The sequence below is a fragment of the Ursus maritimus genome, unplaced genomic scaffold (genome assembly GCF_017311325.1).
Source record: "Ursus maritimus isolate PB19 unplaced genomic scaffold, ASM1731132v1 scaffold_11, whole genome shotgun sequence".
NCBI lineage: Eukaryota > Metazoa > Chordata > Mammalia > Carnivora > Ursidae > Ursus > Ursus maritimus.
The window spans coordinates 37,083,627-37,107,113 of NW_024423453.1; the positions used below are offsets into that span (position 1 = coordinate 37,083,627).

Genomic DNA, 23,487 nt, shown 5'->3' on the forward strand with positions numbered 1-23,487 from the left:
GCCTCTAGTTTTGCCTGCATTTGGCTCATAGAATTTTTAATTTCTGTCAGATTCGCTCTCATTTCTGTCCTTAGGGATTCTATATTCTCAGTAACCTTTTCGTTAATAGTTTTTTCAATTCTACTCATCATTTTGACCATCGTTACTCTGAATTCCATTTCTGATAATTTGGTTACATCCATATCCATTATTTCTGTGGCAGAGGCCACAGAATCACTGTCTTTTCTTTGCTGGGGGGGGCTTCTCCTTCTTGTCATTCTGATGAAGAGAGGTTGCGGGGTTTCCAGAGCCCAAATTATTGACTGGGTCCCAGGCCGTGCCCCTTGTTTTATAGGGATCTTAGGGATGTGGGCTTCTTCTTTAAAGATTTTATTTATTTATTTATGTGGCAGCCAACCAGCGAGAGAGGGAACAGAAGCAGGGGAGTGGGAGAGGAAGAAGCAGGCTCCCAGCGGAGGAGCCCGATGAGGGACTCCTTTCCGGAACGCCGGGATCACGCCCTAAGCCGAAGGCAGGCGCTCAATGACTGCGCCACCCAGGCGCCCGGGTTGTGGGCTTCTTGATTTTTCAGCCTGCCTTCTGTGTTCTGGGGGAGGGGCCTGCCGCGCCGATACTCAGGCAACCCTGTTTGGGTAGAGTCTCCGTGTCCCCTGCGAGGGGGGATGGGGATGGGCACTCTCTGAGCCGGTATTTCCAGGCTTTTGTTCTCTGGCGGCTTTCCCTGGCGGTTTGCTGTGCCTCTTCTGAGAGTCAGAGCAGCAGCGGCCAAATTTCAGCCTCTGTCACGGAACAGAAGGATTGCGGCCCGTTCTCTACTAATGTTCTGGCCACTGTCCTTTGTGTTTCTAATGCCGCCAGCCGCCCGGCGCGCGCTCCCGGATCTCCCGGTCTCAGTCTGGATCCAGTGAGCGCACCGGGATTCCGGGGTTCCGCGAGATGCCTGGTGGCGCGCGCACCCGGCTCACGGTCTCAGTCTGCTGTTTTGCGGGTGCCGTCCGCGAGCCCCGCCCGCTCTCCCGTGCAAGTGGCTACCGCCTCGGCGGCTCCCTCTCCCTTCCGTTTATCTTCTGATATCTGTGCACAGTTTCATGGCTCCCCGCTTCGTACCTCAATACTCAGCGCTGGAGATGTTCATTTGTAGAGATCCAGATGCGTCTTCCTGCGTCTCAGGCTGGTTCCGTGGTTGTTTAGGCTGGTCTGGTACCTATCCAGCTCGACTCGGAGGACCGGCTGAAAACGGTGTCTCCTACTCCTCCGCCATCTTAACTCCTCTCTCCACTCTTTCTTTTTGTGTCAAGTTAGGCCTGAGCTGTTCAAGGCTCCTTTTCTGTGTATGGATGAGTCTCTTATTTCCTTCAATTCTCCTACCCTGCTTCACTTAGTTTTCTGCCTTCATATCCTCCGCTGCCTCCTTTCAAAGATGCGTCTGCTTGTGCACTGCAAGCTGCAAAATGCTCTCCACACTCATCATCGTGCCTCTGCCCAACACCATCTTAGATGGGGACACTGTGCCCAGGACAGGCGACATTAGTTGGGGGGCTCCTTGTTCAAAGTTTGCTACAGATTTCAAGATGGTGAGAGCAAAGCCTGAAGCCAAGACTGGGACCCTTCTATGTGTGGGCCCCTGAAGAACCCTAACCTACCAGGGGCAACAGAGCTAACCAGGTGCAGGGCTGGCTCTGCGCTGACGTGTCTCACACGTGCTTCCTTTCCTCCCATGCCCCTGCCTTCTGGAAATGCTTCACTTAAGAACCTGGGAAGGTGTACTTAATCAGTCTCTGTTTTAATTTTTTTCTCTGTACAAAGGTAAAAAAAAAAAAAAGAGTAAATATTTTTATTCCCTTTTTATAGAGAAAGGAATTAAGATGAGGTGATTAAGTGTAAACAGTAGTATTTACTCATCCTTGCCTCATGGAATTATTAGGAGGATTTAATGACAGGACTTAAGAAAGAAAGGCACTAGGTAAATCCCAGGTATTATATAGTTATTTTATATTTTAAGAAGAGGGATTTAGGCTGCATAAGAGGGGGTTTTTATTGACACAGGTGTTAGACAATGAGATAGTTTTCCAAAATCTTCCCTAGATATATTTTAGATTAAGAAAAGCTTTCTACGTGTCTGTTAGATTTTGATGTGATCTTCCATGAGCATGGCTTCCGGGACCCTCAGTGGTTCTTTCTACCTGATATTTTGTTTTCGTTTTTGTTTTTTCAGAAAGCTCATCTTATAGCATCATAAGTCTTACAGAATGCACGGTTCTTGTCTACCTCCCCAAACAAGGCACGTTCCTGGTTTCCCCCCAGCATTCTTTCAAAACTAACTGTGAACAGTGGCACATGCTCTGTGGGTATGTAACGTTTAAAATGTTAATTAATGAATGCAAAGGAGTAGCTATTATAAGAAAATACGCCTTCCCCCCTTTTCTTTAAATAAATTAGGATCAGACACAACTTTTAATTTTTCCAGTTAAGGATTAAAAGAAACAAACTACTGTCTGTTATCATTATAAGTTCATAAGGGAAAGATTCTGATGCCAAAACAAACAAACGAAACCCATGGAATGAGAGAAAATACTTACAAGTCATATATCTGATAGGGGGCTAATATCCAGAATATATAAAGAACTTGCACAACTCAACAACTACGAGAAAAAAACTGGTTAAAAAATGGGCAAAGGGGGGGGGCGCCTGGGTGGCTCAATCAGTTGAGCGTCCGAATCTTGACTTCAGCTCAGGTCATGATCTCAGGGTCATGGGATTGAGCCCTGAGTCAGGGCTCTGCACTTATTGGGGAGTCTGTTTGGGATTCTTTCTCTTCCTCTCCCTCTGCTCTCTCCCCCAACTCGCAGTCTTTCTCTCTCTCTCTCTCTCTAAAATAAATGAACAAATCTTTTTAAAAAAATGGGCAAAGGACTTAAATGGACAATTCTCCCAGGAAGAAATACAAATGACCAATAAATGCATGAAAGAAGCTCAATATCACTGATCATTAGGGAAATGCAAATCAAAACCACAATATACCACCCTCAATATACCACCAGTTAGAATGACCATTATCCAAAACAAAACAAACAAAACCTCAATAACAGCAAGTAACAAGTGCAGGTGTGGTTGTAGAAAAACTGGAACCCTTGTGCTCTCTTGGTGGGAATGTAAAAAACTGTGAAAAATAGTTTGGGGGTTCCTCAATAAATTACACATAGAATTATCATATGATCTAGCAATTCTACTTCTAAAAACACACCCAAAGAATTCAAAGTAGGATCCTGAAGAGAGATCTGCAAACTCATGATCATGTAGCATTATTTACAATAGCCAAGAGGTGGAGGCAACTCAAGTGTCTGTCAACAGATGAACGGATACACAGTGTGGTAAACACATACAACGGGATATTACTCAGCCTTAAAATGGAAGGACATTCTGACACATGCTCCAGCATGGATGAACCTGGAGGATAATATGCTAAGTGAAATCCATCAGTCACGAAAAGACAAACTCTGTGTGAGTCCATATATTTGAGGCACCTTGAGTAGTCAAATTCAGAGACACAAAGCAGAAGGGTGGTTGCCAGGGCTGGGGGAGAAGGAACGAGGAGTTGTTTAATAGTATATATAGAATTTCGGTTTTACAAGCTGAAGAAGTTCTGGAGATTGTAGGACAACGTGACTGTACTTAACACTAGTGAACTGTACGGTTACAAGTGGCAACTTTTATGTTTGTGTATTTTACCGCAATTAAATGAAAAGGAATCACAAACTCCTATGTGGAAGTTTTTTCCTCATTTCTCTAAAATCTAATACAACTGCCATCTCGGAACGTGACCTAGCTACTGACCAGCGGTTGGTAAGCACTGTCACAGTCTGAACATTAGCCACAGAAAATATTCAACGTTTTAAATCAACCTTTTCCAAAGAGGTAAGGAAGTAACCCAGATTTGCCATTAAGTCAGCCACAGAAAACCATGACCAACCACGAATGAGTGAAGGCGATAAAGTTCTAGGCTGCATGTGGAAATTAACTGTCATTATCATTAAGGTTTCATATGAACGTGATGGGTGAGAAAGGACTCAGGACCAGTATTATTGATAAAATCGTGACTTGAAATGCAAGATCAGCCCTGACGCACCATGGCTTGCCTTTGACGCCCACCTTCCATCCCCATCTCTATCTAGACCGATAGATGTATGCAGTACGTACACATGTGTTTAGTGTTGGAATACATATATACGTATAGAGTATATAATAAAGCTTTCACTAATTTAAAATTACTTATGTGTGACTGGATTGGGTTCTGTAATAGTGTGTTTTGGGGTTATTCACAAAGAGTTTGCTAAGCCACTGTGATTTCTTAGTTATACTCACACAAAAACCACATGTTCCTTCATCCACATATAAAATACTCATTTATATACATGCCCTCACATGACAGAAAGATTCATGCTTCTATTTATTAAAACAATTTTTCTAAGAGCTTTATTGGAAAACACCTTGAATGTTCTTTAAAAAAAAAAAATCTTGTCCCAGTTTGCTCTGTGGCTTCTGATACAGTTATTGGAAACTACTGAACATTAACACAAGGTGAATCAGTCAGCGATTTTTCACAATAACCCTCCTGTTTCTATGGCTATTAAAGTTTTCAGACTGTTTGCTGACTGACCTTTCTGCAGCTTCTGCCCCTCTGACCCCTCATTTGCACAGTGGGGGACACATTCTTTTCTGGCTTGTCCCCTATATCCCTCTTTTTGCTTCCTTTTTCTTTTTTAAATTTAAAAATTTTTTTTCAGTTCAGCAGCTGCTCTCTTGTAGCCTCTCTGGAATCTTCCTGTTTGGAATCCACTGGCCATTTCATTTCTCCCTCCACAGCAGTGCCTGGGCAGTCCCATCTGACCCCAGGCTTCATGACGCCACCTCCCGCCCCCCCTCCCCCACCGCCATCTGCATCAGCATTCCATGTTCCTCATCTTCTTCTCAACAGAGCCCAGTATCTACCTGACATTTCTCCTGGTTGTTCTAAGGATACCTCAGATCAGAATATCCCAAAACCTGCTCATCATATCCCCTCTCAAAGCTCTTCCCCTTGTTCCAGCCCATCCAGCCATCCATGTCTAAATCCCAGGGTCATCTTCGACCTCCTCCCTCCTCTCTCAATCTCCATGTCATATTCATCACACCAAGAGCTATCCATTCCACCACATGAATATCTCCTCAGTCCCCCTTTCCCCTAGCGCTGACTTAATGCCCCCATCTCTTACCTGGATTACCACACCTGCACCCCAACGGGTCCTTTGATTCTCTTGCTCCTCCCCTAATAGATTCTCTAGGTCAGCACTGTCCAATACTGGACAATTGTCAGACTTTCTGCATTGCCCCAAATGGTGGCAACTAGCTACATGTAGTCACTGAGCACTTGAAATGTGGCTACTATGATCGAAGAACTCAACTTAAAATTTCACTTAATTTTAGTTAACTTCCATGTAAACAGCTGCGTGTGGCTAATGGTTACTGTACTGCACAGAGCAGGTCTAGATTCTCCACAGATGTGCTCAAAATCCCTCAATGGCTCCCTTGTGGTGGTTCACAGATCCCTTTATCGTCTCCATTCTCATTTCTCTCCGTTCCTCCCCAGCGCCCTTGGACGCAATGAAATTCTCCATTTCTCAAAATTACCATGCTTTCAATCTCTTGGGATATTAACTCCTTTGGCTTGGGACAGCTTTCCTCCATCTGTCTGGCAAATTCCTACTTTGCCTTTGGGGCTCAGCTTAGCAATCACTTCCCTCACCTCATGCCATGGGCCACTTCCACCCTGCCTCTTCCTCTTCCAGGTACACCACCTATGGGCCTTATAGCCCATATTGAGCACCTGGCACGCTGGATTTTAGTCCCCAGCTTGTTTGTCTATATTCCCCATCAGACTGCACTCTGAGGTCAAGGAACCAGTCTCCTTTGCTTCTGTTGTATCCTCAGCACCAACACAGTACCTGGCCTGGTGGAGGCTGCTGTTTTATGGGCCTACTCTGCCAGGAGCTCAGGTCCCAGAAGCAGAGCCACTCAGCAGCACTTCCTCTGCACACCCCCATGGAGACGGTCAACAGGAAATGTAACTGACATAGGGATGTCCCATTCCTATATGCCTATTTAGGAGGCACTGAAAGATATCTTCTCTTACATGGTATCCTGGTTTTTCAGATCCTCTTTCCAACAGGTTTAGGAAGACAGTAATTCAACTCTTCTGCTGCCTCTCACAATATGAGTGGATTACAAACCGTAGGGGAGCTTTGCGAGTCACAATCCTGACCACTGACTGATGCTGCCCTTAATTCACATGAGAACAAAGAAGAACAACAGGTAAGGACATCCTTCATATCTGTGGGGAGTTACATATTCTATCAGGGCTTCATGGCCAATCCTAAACCTTTCCAAACCACACCCAAAGTCATGAACTCCCTATTTATCCACAATATCAAAATACTAGAACATTCTTTTTTTTTCCATTTCCCCCCATTCCTATTTTTAAAAAATCTGATGCATTTTTTTCAACTACATAAACACAAAAATGGTCTAAATGAAAATAAGTACTCATTGGCACAATTCACCCAGGGCAATGCATTCTGAACCATGCTATACCCTTGAAATTAGAAATCTGTAAAGGCAAATGCCAGTCTATATAGAAAAGCAGAAACAGACGCTGCAGACCATTAATAACTGTTGCACTGGTTTCATCAACTAGTCAAAGAATGAGATCTGCCATGTCAATTATTCATTTAATTTGAAATCTTTAACTTTGAAGATTTCTTTTTCCAAAGGAGAGGGTCTTTGCATAATTTGTGTCCTCCCCTCCACTGGTGCCTTGGAAGATAAGGCTTTGCTCACTAGCTGTTTCTAGAATAAACATCTCTTCCTTTATTTAGAATCTTTCTTAGTCATGGTCTTGTCAGGGAAGAAGGCAGTATAACACTGCTAACAACTATATTAAATAGCTGTTTTGCTCAGTGAAATAGAATGTGGCTTTGAACTTGATCTCTCTTAACACAAATACACGCACACACATAGGTGTGCTACCACCAGTACTGTATTACAAATAATCAAATAATGTCATTTTCTTGTCACATGAGCAACGAGAAGAAAGGGAAATTTCCCTCCTCTTGCTGAAGCAGCGTGGCCAGCCTTTATTCATTGCTCGCAGCGTTCTGACAATACCTAAGGCAAGGGTTGATAGTTCGCCAGCATCAATCTTCCTGATGGGCACCTCACAGCAATCTGCCATCATTCCACCATCAGACACCTTTAATCCTTCCAGCAAATTAGAAAGTGGCACAGCACACCCCAACATGTTTCTAACAATCCCGATCTCCCCTGGTAAATGTCTAGCTGACGTGGTGTGCCCCGGGACCTGAGGGACCGTGGAAATGCTTCAGGACTGACGTGCTTCCTGCCCTCCTCTGTGGAATGGTCCTTATTGCCTATCTTGCCAACTGTAGCCTGTTATTTCCTTGAAGGTCCACGCTATGCCTCAAGGGTTTGGGTGTCTCTGTATTTAAAAGTAAATGAAAACTGCCTGATGGAAGTTTTTTGGTGGTGTGGAGACACGGTTTTGGGGAAACTCTAACACAGTCTGGGAAAAGGGGATGTGAAGGGGTGTTTGTTGCCTGCTCTATGGCAGATGCCTCACTCAGGACCCGTGTTATTTCATTCACTCCTAAAAACTCCCTGTAAGATGGACATCATTCCCATTTTATAGCTGAAGACACCAGGGGTGGAAACTTTAAGTGAAGTGCCCAAGTTTACTGCGAGAAATGGTGGTACAGCACCACAGGCCATCCCCTGGGGTTACGTTTCTGCGGTGGGCTCCTATTTTGGTCTCAGAACGTTTCCTGAGGAGAAGCTGACTGGGAAGACATACACCAGAATCAAATGTGAAAGAAAGCGCGCTGCCCAAATGGTGGACTGAGCCACACTTGTGCCTTGCGTTCTTCAGTGTGCGGTGAGAAAGGCTGAAAATAGGTTTGCGTCGATCTCAAAACCACCTATAGTGTAATCACGAAGGAAATTACCACTACCACAGCCCGGATGCAAAAGCACCCACTAATTAAATGAGCAATGAGAATCTCAAAATAATTTGCTAATAGTCTCGACTGCTTGCAGCAATATCTCTTTTGTTGGTGATCGTGTCACTGAAACTTAACGCCCTCTTCACGTAGAGAATGAAGTCTCCCCAGTGCGCACACGGAGCATTTACTGTACCACCAGATGTTCTGCTCCCCGCCCCCCGTGGAAGGGAGACCTTGGCTCTGAGAGAAGAGCCACTTCAGTTGTCGAGCATTCCCTCTGGACCCACAGAAAGCAATTCTTTAGCAACGTGACCCTCAGAGTGTTTCCTTTTGTCACGCAGAGAACAGCATCTAAGGGACACACCAGTGCCTGCCCAGGCAATGGGTAGTTTCTTACCTGGGCTTAATGATCAGACGCAGAGACAAAAGCCTCCACACCAAAGCCTGCTCAGCTTACGCTGAGGCCGACCTAACATTTTGTTTTGGGAACTGCTAAACAAGCATGACATTTTAATACAACGCCAGGTTCACTGCCTTCAAGACGTAACCCCGTGCCTCACAAAAACAACGCATTCCAGAAGATGCCAGGGAAGATCCAAATGAGTCTGGAGAGCTGGAGAGCAGTGCAGCTGTTTTTAATGTTCCTAGACGCTAGTTTTCTGATCTGCAAAGATGCAGACCAGCCTAAAACTGAACAGCTGCTATTAGCCTGAAGTTCTCCCTCATGGTGACAGTGGTGTCAGGAGCATGGGACAGTGAGTCAAGACGGTTCAGCTGCCACCGACTACGTATGGGTCCTGGAGAGTCACTCTCTGGGCCTCTGTCTCTTCTATTAAATAAAGATTCTCTGAATCCCTCCTGGAAGCCCTCCAGGAACCCTGCTCAGCACAGCTGGCCCCCATGCCTTTTCAATCAGGCTTTCTATCAACTCCGAATGGACATCAGTGAGCCTACAACTCACGGCATGCTCACCTCGTCAGAACTCCCAAGCACACTGCCTGTACAGTGCTGTCTGGGGCCCCTGAGCGGACTGCAAGCTCCTGGAGGCGAAGCTTCGGGTTGCTTCTCCCGCGTACACGGACTGCCTTGCACTTTCAGATATTAAAGCATTTGCTGCATGAGACGAACATCTTCCTGGATCAAACAAATGGGATTCCAAAGGACAGGTATTCTATGCACACTTGCACCTTTGGTCCTAGAACACGGTGGGGGCTCAGTGGCAGACGGAAGAAAGAGACCCGTGTGTTCTCAAAGGTTCTACTGCTCTGGCAGCCAGTTTTGGCACCTGATTCCCTTCTGCTGAGCACTGTTCTCTAGCCACCTGTCTAGAATCTAAAGTATCTTTTGTAGCCTTGTCAATAGTGCTATGCACGACGTACATTTTGGCTAGTGTGTATACTGAAATAAAGAAGGTTATAATAGTATGACCTTGAAAAGCGCAATTTCTGCCTCTAAAAAGTACTATTAATATCATCATTTAACATGTACTAACGGTTCTACACAATGATCGTAATACAGTTCTTGATCTCTATGAATGAACAGGCGTTACCAATAACTTCATTAGAAATATGCTTCTTGGGACGCCTGGGTGGCTCAGTTGGTTGAACATCTACCTTCGATGCCCAGGGTCCTGGGATCGAGCCCTGTGCTGGGCTCCCTGCTTAGTGGAGAGCCTGTTTCTCCCTCTGCCCCTCCCCCTGCTCATGCTCACGCACTCTTTCTTGCTCTTGCTCTATCTCAAATAAACAAATAAAATCTTAAAAAAAAAAAAAAAGAAATGTGCTTCTTACATGTGGAAAATTAGTTGCCTGTCTTAGCAATAGCTAGAGAATAACTATTAATTATCAATTTTCTCTAAAAGAATAAGAAATCTATATGCCTTGCATATAATACCCAAACATTTACAATGCAAAAATACATCTATTCCTAGCAGCCTGACCACAGCTGCTTTCTTTGAAACATTCTTTGGGGAAAGATTGATGTTCAGGGGGATGATGATTCATTAAAGTTGCTGACCGATTCAAATACTTAACTGGCCAACCTATTTTTCAGAGAATGTTCCGCTCACACACCTTGGCACCATTCTGCCAACACATGTGTGCACCATATGGAAGAAATCCACGTCCTGAGATCTATGGACATGTGTCCGGAGGGGTGGCATACCATGCACGCTATTTAAGCAGAGCTTTGATTTGACTCAGAGGGTTCGTATTTGTGTGAACCTTAGGCACAAATGCTCTTTTTCCACAGGGTGACCAAAACTAGGCTTAAGTACAGAGCCAGTCATTGTTAGCTCTTTGTTCCCTGGAAGAAAATTCCACAAATGTTGATTCACTAATTTACTCTAATGAAAAAGCTGTAGGCAGTCTCAAGTCTGAGTAAGCGTGAATGTTAGAAAGGTCCCTCTAGACTTACAATGCATTTTTCAATGTTCTGTCTGGAATAGGAATATAAATAGAGCATTCAAGATGCTTCTGTTAGGCTACTTCTAAGTGCAAACATTTTTGATAATTTAAAACAAGGGTTTCAGAATTAAAATGACTGCAGTGATTCCCCAAAGAATGTTCGTTCTCCTTCCAGCCATGGCGGATGGAGTAAGGTGGACTGGATTTACCCTTCCACAAGGAAAAACCAAAAATGCTCTCAAAAACCAAAATATATATTAAAAAAAAAGGTTCAATGAAGGATAGTGACCTCTAGAAGAAAACAGGAAAAAAAACTTTGTGACATTGGCTTGGGCAGGATTTTCTTGGTTACAACACTAAAAACAGGATTCATAAAAGAAAAAATCAGTTGGACTTTATAAAAAATTGAAAACTACTGCTCTTCAAAAGACATTGTTAAGAAAATGAAGATAAGCCACAGAGTGGGATGAAATACTTGCAAATCATAAATCTGATAAAGGATCTGTATCTAGACTATTTGAAGATGTTTTAAAATTCAACAATCAGATGATCCAACTTTTAAGATGAGTGAAACAGCTGAAGAGTTACTTCACAGACGATGACCTAAAGATGGCAAATAAGCACACAAAAAGATCATTGATCGCTAGGGAGATGCAAATGCAAACCACACTGAGACACCAGCGCATCGCTATTAGAATGGTTAAAACTAGAAAGAGTCTGAACTCACACACACTTCTCAAGGGAAAGTACAACTGGACAACCACTTTGGAAAAGAGTTTGGCAGTTTAGTAAAAAAGGAAAACACACCTACCCTGTGACCCAGGCTTTCCACTGCTAGCTACCTATTCACCCACGGAAAAGCGAGCAATCTCCGTATACGATGACTTATATAAACGGATTTTACGGCAGCTTTATCTGTATTAGTCCCTAACCTGGAAACAACCCAAATGTCCATCAACAGGTGACTGGACTACCAAAGTGTGGACTATCCGTATGGTGGGATGCTACTCAGCAAAGGGCAGGGATGAACTAGTGATACAAGCACTGATGAATGTGATACAAAGTGATACATGTATTGATGAACTAATGATGAATCCCAAAATAATTATGCAAAGTGAAGAAAAGCTAGACCAAAAAACCTACATACTGCATGATTCCATGTATATGAGATGCTGGAATATGTTAACAGATCTATATTGCCAGAAAGCAACTGGGGAGCAGGAGGTAGCAGGAAATGTTAAAAGAGGGGACAAGAAAATTCTGGGGGTCATAAACATGTCTACTATCTTGATGGTAATGATAGTCACCGGAGTGTGAAAAAGTTCCCAAAGGTATGCTTTAAGAATGATTAGCTTACTGTGTAGCAATTATACCTTGATAAAAAAAATACTAAGAAGACACGGATTTGCCCTGGGGAATTTTGCAAAATATCATCATTTATGACCTTTGGGTCAAGGATTCATTGAGTTTCAATCTTGTGCAAGCATAGCACTAAAAAACCAGCTGGGTGAGGACAGTCTGACACATGGACCACTGGTATAGACTCCTGAGTGTTCCCCCAGTGCCACTCTGCTTAAGGCACAGAGATGCTGTGAGGCTGTGGAAAAACAAGTTTTAACTTCTGTTATCAGTCTCATTACATGCAAATTGCCTCAAAGTGTATCATCTAGTATCATATGTTGAGGTGATGACAATCACATACTAATTCTGATTTTGCACTTGAGCCTGTTCATACGTTTGAACAAATAAGAGAATTCATCAAGAACCCATTCTGAGTCCACTATAAAGGGCTTTCCACAAAGCTAACAGAAGAAAGTGGATCTGCTGCCTGTTCTCTACAGGTGACCTGCGCTCCCGGCTCTAGCTTCTTTTGTTCTCTGTGTGAGTTGTGGAAAGCAAAGTGAGTTGTGATCTCTCTAAAGCTGCATTTGCCATCATCCCTTAGTCCTACGATTTTCCATTAAACCATGCTCTTTAGGCCACTGATAATTAGCCAAATTATCACTGAATTCACCTTGTGGGAATTTGACTTAAGACCAAATGAAAAGTTGAGAGAAAGCATAATCAATGTGATATGTACCGAGTGTTCAGTGTAAAACACTGGCGAGCGACATTCCTTATCTATCAAACCACAGAGACATCATCACATTCCACTGGCATAAACAAAATCTTAAAGGATGACTCATGATTTCAATAGAAATACTAGTATAATACTAGCCGTGGAGCCTGGCAACATTTTTCTGAACAACAGAGAAATATCTGAAAAAGGATATCTTACACAAATCATATGGGCTGAACTTGGGCAATAAATTTTTCAAAAGAAAATATGAAAGCTTCACAAACATAAAAAACGAAATCAGCACGACTGTGTACAACTTTCTCTTTGAGCCAGAGCTACAGAAAACTGCTCACAAAGTGGAAAAAAAAAAAAAAGGAAGCATATTTCAAATGACGTAACAAAGCAAGTTCTCCAAATCTATATTTGCAGAAACTGCTAACACCTTGGCTACATCTATAATTGATTAATTTAAAAACAAGCTCAGAATTTACTTTCTCTATTTACATAAGAGAAGAAAGGTGACTCCTGTGAAGAATGGACATAGGATTCAAAATTTGGCAAAGACTGAGATGATCCAAGTTGGCCCCGGACCACTAACAATGTTTTGGAAAGATTGGGTTATTAGATTAACAGTTGTAGAAGATGGACACTATTTATGCAATGTGAAAGCAAACATTTTGATTAACCAAACATTTCCTAAATTGCAAGCAGAAATGTGAAACTTGATCTGACACCTGTAGCAAATGTGAGGGCCTTCCCTGGCTTAGGACACGGGGGTTTCGCTATGATGGTCCACGCCGCTCTCATCCTGCTCAGAATGGAAGACAGCCACACCCTTTACTTTACACGGGGTTTGTTTCCAAGGTGATCAGAAGAAAATTTCCTTCCTAATCAGTTCTCAACTGTTGCTGCCTCCCACTGGATAATTTATCCTTATTTTTCCCGAAGACCTGAGAACTCTTCCTCACCTCTCCAGTTTTGTTGGGTCAACAGTGTGTGATTGTTGATCCCTCATTTAACAAGCACCAAGAGGCTCTACTTACGTCATGCATGGAGTCCAGAAGCTTGGTCAGTTGGTAGAACCTTTGCCAGCTCTGCCCAGAATTGTTGGGACACTTAGTTACCATCTTCCTCAGTTCTTTGATGTAATTTGTCCTCATTTCTTCAAATGCAGCCTGGCTCTTGAGGCCATCCTTTGGAACTGTGTTTAAGGAATACAGACATGTAAAGCCCCAGGATGGAAAGCAACTTTGACATTGTAGCAGTTAAATGGCCTAGAATATTTTGAGGTTTTTAGGCTCACACTCTAAGATTGATACTGAATCTCAATTAATTGCATTCATGAACAAATATGGCAGTTATCTATTGGTAAATTCTGGTTCACATCTATATACAAAAGAATACTAACTGCTATTTATTGGGTGTATGTTAAGATACATCTTGCATATATTAACTTGAGCTTGACCTCAGTTTTATGAAATAATCATTATTCTCATTTTATAGATAACAAAACTGAAGATGGGAGATTTAATCCTGCCCAAGGACACTGTGTTTATTGTGTTTATTGTGTTTCTACCCCCCCAGAGAAGGGGTAGAAACCTAGGTCTATTTCCAAAGCCTGCCTCTTAATCACAATGCTATATTGCCTTGTGGCCTGTCATCGAAGTGTTTTATGAATCCTAACTTGCTAGTACTTCAGAGGAAGGAAAATATACTTTGATTTTCCAGGACAACTGGAGGAGTCACAGACAATCTAAGCTGCGGCTAGAATTAGAAAGTGACACCTCTATATTCAAATTCAAATATCAAAGACTTGGGGAGACTGGCCATCTATGGGGTGGGGTAGGACAGGCATGCTGAGAAGCACTTTGCATCTTCTTTGTGCCAGGATCACATGACCAGTGGGGCCCTGTCATGTGGCCTCCCAGGCAACCAGGAGGTGGGTCTGTGCACTGGTTTGTGTGTGCAAAGGAGTAACACCACAGTGGCTCTGCATGTAAGGCAAAATCTGTAACTTTCAAAGAGAATAAACAATGTTCTCCTTCTTCTTTGAGAAAGTAAAAAAATAGGATCATGTTTTATGTAGTGGCTGGCTTTTAATTTTAAATTAAAAAAAAAAATCTCACTTAGAAACAATATTTTAGGATTCAGGGCTTGGAAGCATATCAAGTATCTCTGTGACCTGCCGAAAGGAGATGTTTTGTCCCAGGATACATGTGAAAGCCCTTACGGAGGAAAGGCGCTCCCATGCTGGAAATAGTTCTGGAAGGAGGTACAGAGCAGAGTATAAACTAAAGTATCCCCTCTGAAAATCTACCTACATGTCTGCTTTCTTCTGCTATAACCAATAAATAGTTATGTGTATGCTTTAACTCTGAAAAACAAAATCATTTAAGAACTTTATTTTTAGGAGATGGAGACCTAAAGAAAATTCATCTTTTGAAATTAACGTTCTGAGTTTGAAACTGCTTTTACTTTCACTTCTTAATTATACAGCATGTTTGCTAATTTGTCATAAATGGGATAAATAATAATTTACTCAGGTCATCAGCCCTTTAGAATGGCTAAGTACATTTTTGACTATTATGAGAACCCTGGAAGCTGGGAATACTGCTGTTTCCAAGTTAAACCCTGTTGCCCTGTATAAAAATTATCTTACAAATTACATTCACATCTTATGTTAATAGTCTCCTCGAGTTTAATTTTTGAGGCTTTTGATCTGTGGCTTATCTAAGTCTATTTTTGTGTGTGTGTGGGGGAATAAACCCCTAATAGCAACTGCATGCATTCCTGAGACTGCCACAATATTAGCTGTGGTTTCAAGTATTTGACGTTCACATTAAAAGTTAAATTCCATCCATTATATAACAAATAGTTTATTTTCTTTAAAAATAAAGTCTTGTTTTAAAAGTATAAAAAATATGAAGGACAGTAATACCCAGGATGTTAACAGTAAAACTATAGATCTACTTTCTACCAAAATTTTAATGTTAAGTTTCTGAAAGAAACGGCAAGTTTGCAAATACTTTGCAAATAGTGCCTATACACAGGTTAACGATTTTTTGAGTTATAAAATATTATGGAGTAAACCTTTTACTTTACAATACAAATATTTATGGAGATCATCCCAAACATTAACAAATTACCTAAAATTAAAATGGAGTTTCACTACTATATTTCACTATTTGGCATATCTGCTAAGATTAAGCAAAGACCTTCTTATAGATAGTTCTGTATCAGAAATTCTCAAGATTACAAACGATTTGTGTCAAATATTACTTATATATTATTGCTGTAACTGAAATATATCGTACCAATTTCCCAGCCAGATTTTTTAGAAGTTGAAACAAACCCACAAATAAAGAGAACTTAAGCAAAACCTCAAATTTTGGAGGTTTGCCCAGATTTTCTGAATTTACTTATTAAATGCAGCAGGGCTGCTGGAAACCATCCAAAATCTATGGGCTGGAGAAGAGCAAAGAGACAACTGGGGTAGAGGTTCGTCTGTTTTCCTCCATAAGCATTAAGAACATAAGATTGTCTCAATGTCATTGCTAAAAAACTTTCTTGATACACTGGACATCAGGTGTGCAATTAACATCCTACGGAAGAAGAAAAATTCTAACACATTCTATCACAGATTAGCAAAATAAGCTTACTAAAGCCTATAGTTCTATGATTCATACAATTCTTTACGTATGTTTTCCTGCCTTTTTATTTTGCTTTTCCTCCAACTACAAAAATCAGAATTGAATATACTGAGCTACTTGGAAGCTAATAAATTAATTCGGGTAGCTTCAAAATGATATCAGGATTGATTATAGGCTGACTGATTAAATGGTCTAAAAGGATAAGACACCAATTAAGATGGAGTAGTCAAAATGTATAAAGAATTAGTGTCACATGCATTTTTCATTTAAATTCTATCACCCATCTGATCTGTCTACACCTAGACCTATACTTTCAACATTTTTCAAGCCAGTAACGGTTAACGACATAGCTTGGAAAGGGGAATAAAATCACTGTCGCTGAATTTAAAGATTCGATTTCCAAAGTTATATTCCAGAAAGGATGAATCGGGGACGTCAGAAACCTCAAGGAAGAGCAGGGAGAAAGAGCCTGGTCCGGCGACCCTGCAGATGAGGGGCTGCTCACACGACCCTACAGGAGATTGCCTGAGTGTAATTAGTGAGGAATGGCAGGGCCTGTGGCAAACTGGAGAGAACGTGCCCTGCCCTGGGCAATCGAATTCAATGAAAATAAAACAAGACAAAAGTCCAAGAGCAACCTAAAATACCTGTGCTGGCCAAACAAAACACAGCTGTGAGGTGCGGGGCCCCACCTCCCGACAGGGGCTGCCGCTTTGCCCCCTTGGCTGGAGTCTGGTCCGGCCTGCTAACCACTCCACGCCCCCTGCTGCGGTCACGTGCCACTCCACGCCCCCCTGCTGCGGTCACGTGCTGCCAGCCTGCCTTTCCGCCCTGGGCTCCCGGCTCTGGGGAGAGAGGAACGACGCTGGATGTGCAATGCAAAGCCAAGGCTTTCAGTTCTAACGTACAGAGGATCCTGAACAAAAACACTTAAGTGCCTCCTTTTCCTTAGCTTGAGCACGGGTTGATCAATCTCACAGGGTTAAGCATTAAATTAGATGATGTATGACAAACGCTTCAAAAGCCGGGAGCTGCACACACAGGGAAGCAGCCGCTCATCCAGAGTCGCTACGGCATCGCCGCCTCCTGCTCTTGTCACTACTTGATTCTGGCTAACACTTCCTCAGACCCAGTCCCTCTCTGGGGGAAATAACATCTCTTCTGACCCCTCCTATCCTCATTATCTTGGCGAGTGATGCCACTTTCTCCCAAATGACTCTACTGAAAACTGCCCCTTTCTGCCATGCCCCTGATTCATGAGCCGCGGGGAGGGCTGGGCATGCACTGGGTGGTCGTCCGCTTCCAGGTGGTCACTCAACAATCTCTCCTCCTTTGATGCCTCTCGCCCTGGCTTCCCTGGCACCCGGAACATTTCCCAGTTTCCTCATGGCCACAGCACTTGGCTTAGAGATTTCTTCTCCATGCTGCCTCCTGCCATCATGCTTGTCTTCCTCTCATCTGATGTGAACTTTCTCAGATTCTCTCCCCTCAGTTTGAAAATGTCTGTGCTGTTGCCCGAGGAAGAAGTGCTCAACATCCTTGCCAAGGCTAATCCTGTCCTGTCTTGTCTCTATGGCACCTTATGTCATCAACTTCTCTACTCTCATACTTGGTTCCAGAAGCCTAAAAAAGCTTCCCATCAATCTGCAAGTCCCTGGCCGTTGGGCACCTGCCTGAGGCCTAATGGTCAACTCTCGTAGGCCTCTCTGTGCTCTCAACTTTCTCTGTGAAAGCTCTGCTGTTAGTCATAACCAGTTCTCGGCTCCCAGTTTCTCTGCCTCTCTGACAGTCCAGTCCCATTGCTGCCTCTTCCGCCCTGCCATCCTCTTTTCATGTACCTCAGCTGGACCGTTCCTCTTCTTTCTGTACCTCGGCAACCTCACTCACCATTTTAGTTTAGATGACAATTTTCTATGAGGCTAATTTCATGTTTATTTCTCAATACCCAAACCTGTCTTCTGAGTGCTAGTCCCAAATTCTCCCCATCTTTTGGCCTATTAGGATACATCTGAAAATTAACCCATCTGAAATAGAACTCATTTTATAACACCCCCACCAAATCTTCTCCAAATCTCAACATTAACATATTCCTCCTCAACGGTATCACTGCCATCCTAGCCATTTTTCTGTGCGTAAAACCTGTGTCACTTCTGACCCATACCATTTTGTTTCCCCTTCTAGTCCGTTGCCACTTCAGCCATGTTCCTTGAATGCACCTACTCCGGTCCACCATGCCACCTATCACCATCATTCAGGCCATTATTTCAGCAGCCTCACAGCAGGTCTCTGTGCTTCTAATCTGGCTAATTTCTCTGTCTTCGTCTCTCCACCTCCCCCTCTCTTTCCCCTTTCATCCAGCCTATTACCAGATACATTTTCATAAAGGCACAAAATACAGCTTGGGTCTTGTCACCCCACTGCTCAAAGCCCGAGGTGCTGCACTCCTCTGCCCAGCCAATGAAGGTCAGGTGTCTTCAAGAGACACTGAATATCCTGGTCCAACCTTCATCCCCACCTTATTCCCCACTCCTCTTCAACCCAACGTCACCTTATGCACCTTGAAAAATTAAATGAATACAGGAAGAAGAAAAAAAATCTAAAAATGAATGGGCAAAATACCTCTCCCAGAACTAAGTTCTTAAATGCCTGGATTATGCTTTCCTACATTTCCACACTCCCTCACATTGTACCCTGATGGGAATGCCATCTCAGACCTCATATCCAATTCATAACCCTTGCAAAACTCGCCAAGATGCAGCTTCACCATGAATCCCTCCCTGACCCCCAGAACTAAATACGCTCCTCCCTTTTCTCAGCCACGGTGATGCTCTTTATCTGCTCTCACGATTGGATAATCCCTTTCTACAATGTATTTAAAGTATCTCTGACTTTATCTTATAGTAAAACTCGCTGAGGGCAGAAACTGCACCTCCTGCACCCTTGAGGTAGCCGAATTGCCTAATCCTACCACCCATATAACAGACACCTGGTAAATACTTAGTGGTCGGATGGAGGAAGAAATATGCTTTCTTTACCCAAAGCCTCATACTCTCCAAGTATCTTAGTTCACCAAAGACCTTCTCTCACTTCCTTGAGTTTTTTTTTTTTTTTTTTTTATACCAACTACCTGACACTGAGAATAAGCTAATCTCCTTAGAGGTCGGATTATCTGACAATGTAGAAAACGTGCACAAGTGGACATCAACGTACTTGTGCTTAGCAGCAGCAGGACTTTCATTATGGTGTATTCTTCAAAGGTGAGCTGCAGGCGAACGAACTGAAGGCTGATCTGGTGCATCCCCTGGCATAGTTCGTACATGGCAGACTGATGCATCTTCTCTCTGCAAAGGAAATGAAAAAAAAAAAAAGTTCTGAGAATACAATTTTCGTTATCAAGCCCAGACTGTGGCCCAAGGCAGCTTAATAAGAGATCTGCGTCAGAGTTTCCCTTTGGCTTCAACATGGAGCAGGTATGTATCCAAACACAAGTTAGAGGCCTTTCACACTGATGGCTAAACTGCTTCTAGACCGACACTGCCATGCCATTTCCCAGTACCCTGCGACAATGTGTCAGCACAGAAACCAAACCTTTCCAAAGTGTGCCATTATTTCACTTTGTGTCAAGAGTAATGATGCGGGGGGAAGCCCACAAACTTCTGCTCCTTTTCCGCTGGAGATACCAAGCACTGAACTATTTTGACAAACTGTACTAGATGCTGTGAACACAGGACAGTGACGGCCAGTCTTATTTCCACACGGACCTCCCTTACACAGGTCACGAAACATGACTGTTATTATTTGAAGCAGCACATTTAAAAAGGAAATTGAACAAAATTTTGAAATGTAAGAACCTTGAATAGAATCTTTCTGATAAAGGGAAGAAGCAGTGTGGGAAACAAAGCCAAAAGAAAAAATTAAATTTCCTAAGTACTTATAGCCCATTGACAAGTTCTTGAAACAGGTAGAGGGACCTTCCTCTAGGAACTCAGCTGCCTTGATGTTAATACTTTGCTAAGGGTAAAAGGTAATCTTAGCTTAACATTTTCCTAATCCCCCAGGATCCTGTAAGTCTACTTAATATATAAAAATTCCTTTGGGAACTTCCTTTATCACTACCCACCCCAAGATATATGTTGGCAATCATCCTCCGAGCATATGGCCACTGATACACATCTGAATGGTCTCATGACTCAGGTTTTATTAGACAGTAATAAATGACCTTTTCCTAACAATAGCTAGCCCCCTCAAGGTCCTGGAAACCTTGCTTCCTAAATTCCTTAGAGACTTACACTACCCTAACCCTCTCCGAACTTGAAAGTATATAATCGGCCACTTCTCATGACCCCAGGGCAGCTCATTCTGCCTACAGGTCCTGCCCCCATGCTTTAATAAAACCACCTTTTTGCACCAGATGTCTCAAGAATTCTTTCTTGGCTGTCAGCTCTGAACCCCTACATTTCCTATGTCAGGAATTTGGGGCAATATATGCATAGTTCCACTTGGTCAATCAACCAATCCTCTCCCTCCACCAAGTATAAATGTCTTTTTTTTTTTTTCAAGATTTATTTGAGAGAGAGGTGGGGGGGCAGAGGGAGAGAATCTTCAAGCAGATTCCCCACTGAGCGCAGAGCCCAATCCAGGGCTCGATCCCACGGCCCATGAAATCACAACCTGAGCCAAAACCAAGAGTCTGATGCTCAACTGACTGAGCCCCCCAAGTGCACCCAAATGTTTCCATAAAAATCTACATTATATAACAACAGAAGTCATCATTGTCTCTTTCCATGAGGAAAGCATCAATTAGTTTTTAAGATTTTCCTTCTCAAAGTAATAAGTCTTTTGGGAGGTCCTGGTAAATATTGCTTTATGATGACCAGAATCTAGTAAGTGAAAAAAGAGGCTATTGGTGAAAAATGGGAACAGACTTGATAAAGGCCAAAGAAACAGAGAAAGAGGTCACGATGGCTGATATATTCCCAAAGGTGCTGGATAGCAGGTGGGAGTCTGTAGGACAGCAACACTGCGACACCTCTCCCAGCATGAATTCTTGCGTTCCCCTCATTGGCAGGAACCCCTTTCATCCCAACTCTGAAAGCCACCTGTATAGAACCCATAATGGAACACAGAACATTTTCTCTGCATTATTATTGTATGTCTTTTGTCTCCCATACTCTGGAAGATATTTTTAATTATGAAAATGTTTGAAACATACACAACACAGAATAATAGCAAGAGCCTATGCATCTGCCATCCAGAACAAACAATGTAAATAAATGCTAATATTTTTGTCATATTTACTTCAAATCTTTAAAAATTAAACATGGCAGAGTTAGGCCCTGCTCTCTCTTCCTACCGCTTCCCATTCATCTTCATTCAAGAAGGGACCCGCCCACTTTGGGGGACTACCTTTCCTCTCAGATGTATGTATTTTACTACCACATGCATGTATCTGTAAAAACAGCATACAGTACCTGCTTTGTTTTATGTACATTTGAAATTAGATATGCACATCCTTCTGCAACTTATTTTTATTCAATGTTATAATTCTGAGATGTATCCATTTTAATACAGGTAACTGTAAGGTAATTCATTTTCACTGATGCAAGTTTCATCTGTTTGACTACATCACGATTTACTTATCCATTCCACTACCGGTGGTGACTTGGATTGTTTCCTCTTTACCGCTATTACGAATGATGCCCAAGGAGCATCCTCGGGCATTAATCTGGATACAGAATGAAAGCAGAATCGCTGAGTCACACATCGGTGCACATCTGCTGCTTTCATTCCAGCCAGTCAGAGAGAAGATTTTCCTTTTATTCCACACCCCCACCAAGTTTGTTGCCAGCTGATAGGGGCTGAAAGGATAGCCCCATTGGTGCTTTTATTTGCATTTCCATTAACACCAGTAGGCTGAACATTTTTCAAATGTTTTCTGACCCTTTGGGTTTCTTCTCTGGTGATTTGTTTCCTTCATATCTTTACCCATTTTATTGTTAGCTCCTCCTCTTCTATCACTAAGTAACAACATCTTTAATCATAGTATTTTTTTGCTTTAAAAATTTTGTCTGATAATTTTGTTTCTTCCTTTCTCTCTTCCTTCCTTCCTTCTACTTTCTTCTGCTCTTTCTTTAGAATTTGCCTGGTATGCCCTTTTTTTTTTAATCCCTTATTTTCAAATGTCCCAAATAATTTTATTTCACATCTCTTATATAAGCAGCAAAAAACTGAATTTAAAAAATCTCAGTGTGTGTATTTTAACAACTCAGTTTAATCTGTTCTCCTTTATCATGATTACTGATGGTTTTGGATTTTTTCCCTACCATTTTAACTTTCTCTCCTCTTTTCCTTCTCCGTTTCCACTTCCCTTCCTTTTACTGGGTTGATCCAGCTTTTAAAAAAATCCCCCTCTGCTCCAGGACTGGATTTAGAAAGTACACATTTTATTTTTACTCTTTAAATAATTATCAAGTTCTGAATTTGCATACTTAAAAGTCAAAAGTTGATCAGTAGCTTTTCCACGAGCAACAAACAAACAAACAAACAAAGTAAAATGTCTTTGGTCTACTGTTTCCAGTTCTTGTTACAGCTCTTGAGAACTTAAATTATACCTGCTTTCACCTCACCCCTGAAATCAGCCCTTCTCTCCTCACACCCACAGGCCCTCATTTGTCTCATTACTAATGGGTTTCTTTGATCACCACTGTTTCTTGTACTTTACTCCATACTTTGGGGTTTGGTTTCCTACATATTAAGGAATATTTTTTCATAAGTCAACAGTGGTCAGTCATTAAAGGGTCAAGTCTTTCAGTCTTGATTTGTTTGAAAATCTCTTTATTTCACCTTCTTTATGAAGTTATAGATTTCCAGCTTGACAGGTAATTGCCCTCAGTATTTTGAGGATAGTACTCCACTATAGTTGGGCCTTAAGAGCTGCTTTTGCAGAAATTTCTTGTTAGTCTAGTTGTCATTCTTTACAGATAACCTGCATTTTCTCTTTGGTAGCTTATCCCAAATTCCCTGTTTACTTGATGTCTGCAGTGAAGTTACCTGAGTGCAGAGTAATCTTTATTTCTCCTGCTCAGGACTCAATATCCCTATTTGCTTTGAAGGTGAAGGTATTTCTTCAGTTCTAAGATGTCCTAGACATTGTTTCTTCAAGTATCACTCTATCCCACCCTTGTTACTTTTTCTTTTTGAACTCCTATTAGCAGTGCGTTGGACCTTCTTCACTGTGTCTTCCACATCAACCTTCCTTTCATATTTCTTTTTCTCTCTCTGGACTGTATTCTAGGTGATTTTCTCAGATCTATTTTCAAGCT

General features: G+C 42.3%; 1 protein-coding gene and 1 long non-coding RNA gene across 4 annotated transcripts in view; one reads left to right on the top strand and one right to left on the bottom strand.

The window, feature by feature from the left end:
* Positions 1–10,476, top strand: part of LOC103658010 — a 35,210-nt gene extending 24,734 nt beyond the window's left edge. Inside the window, exons 3-4 of the long non-coding RNA XR_005833898.1 lie at positions 2,216–2,348; positions 6,190–10,476. This is a non-coding gene — a long non-coding RNA (uncharacterized LOC103658010). The remainder of the gene's footprint in view (positions 1–2,215; positions 2,349–6,189) is intronic.
* The window catches only part of NR3C2 (nuclear receptor subfamily 3 group C member 2), a 337,533-nt gene that overhangs the window by 33,509 nt on the left and 280,537 nt on the right, over positions 1–23,487 (bottom strand). For all 3 annotated transcript variants that reach the window (XM_040626349.1, XM_040626348.1, XM_008685464.2), the window contains exons 7-8: positions 19,376–19,506; positions 13,559–13,716 (exon numbers count right to left, since the gene is read on the bottom strand). In XM_040626349.1, coding sequence (XP_040482283.1) covers positions 13,559–13,716; positions 19,376–19,506 — 289 coding nt within the window. The remainder of the gene's footprint in view (positions 1–13,558; positions 13,717–19,375; positions 19,507–23,487) is intronic.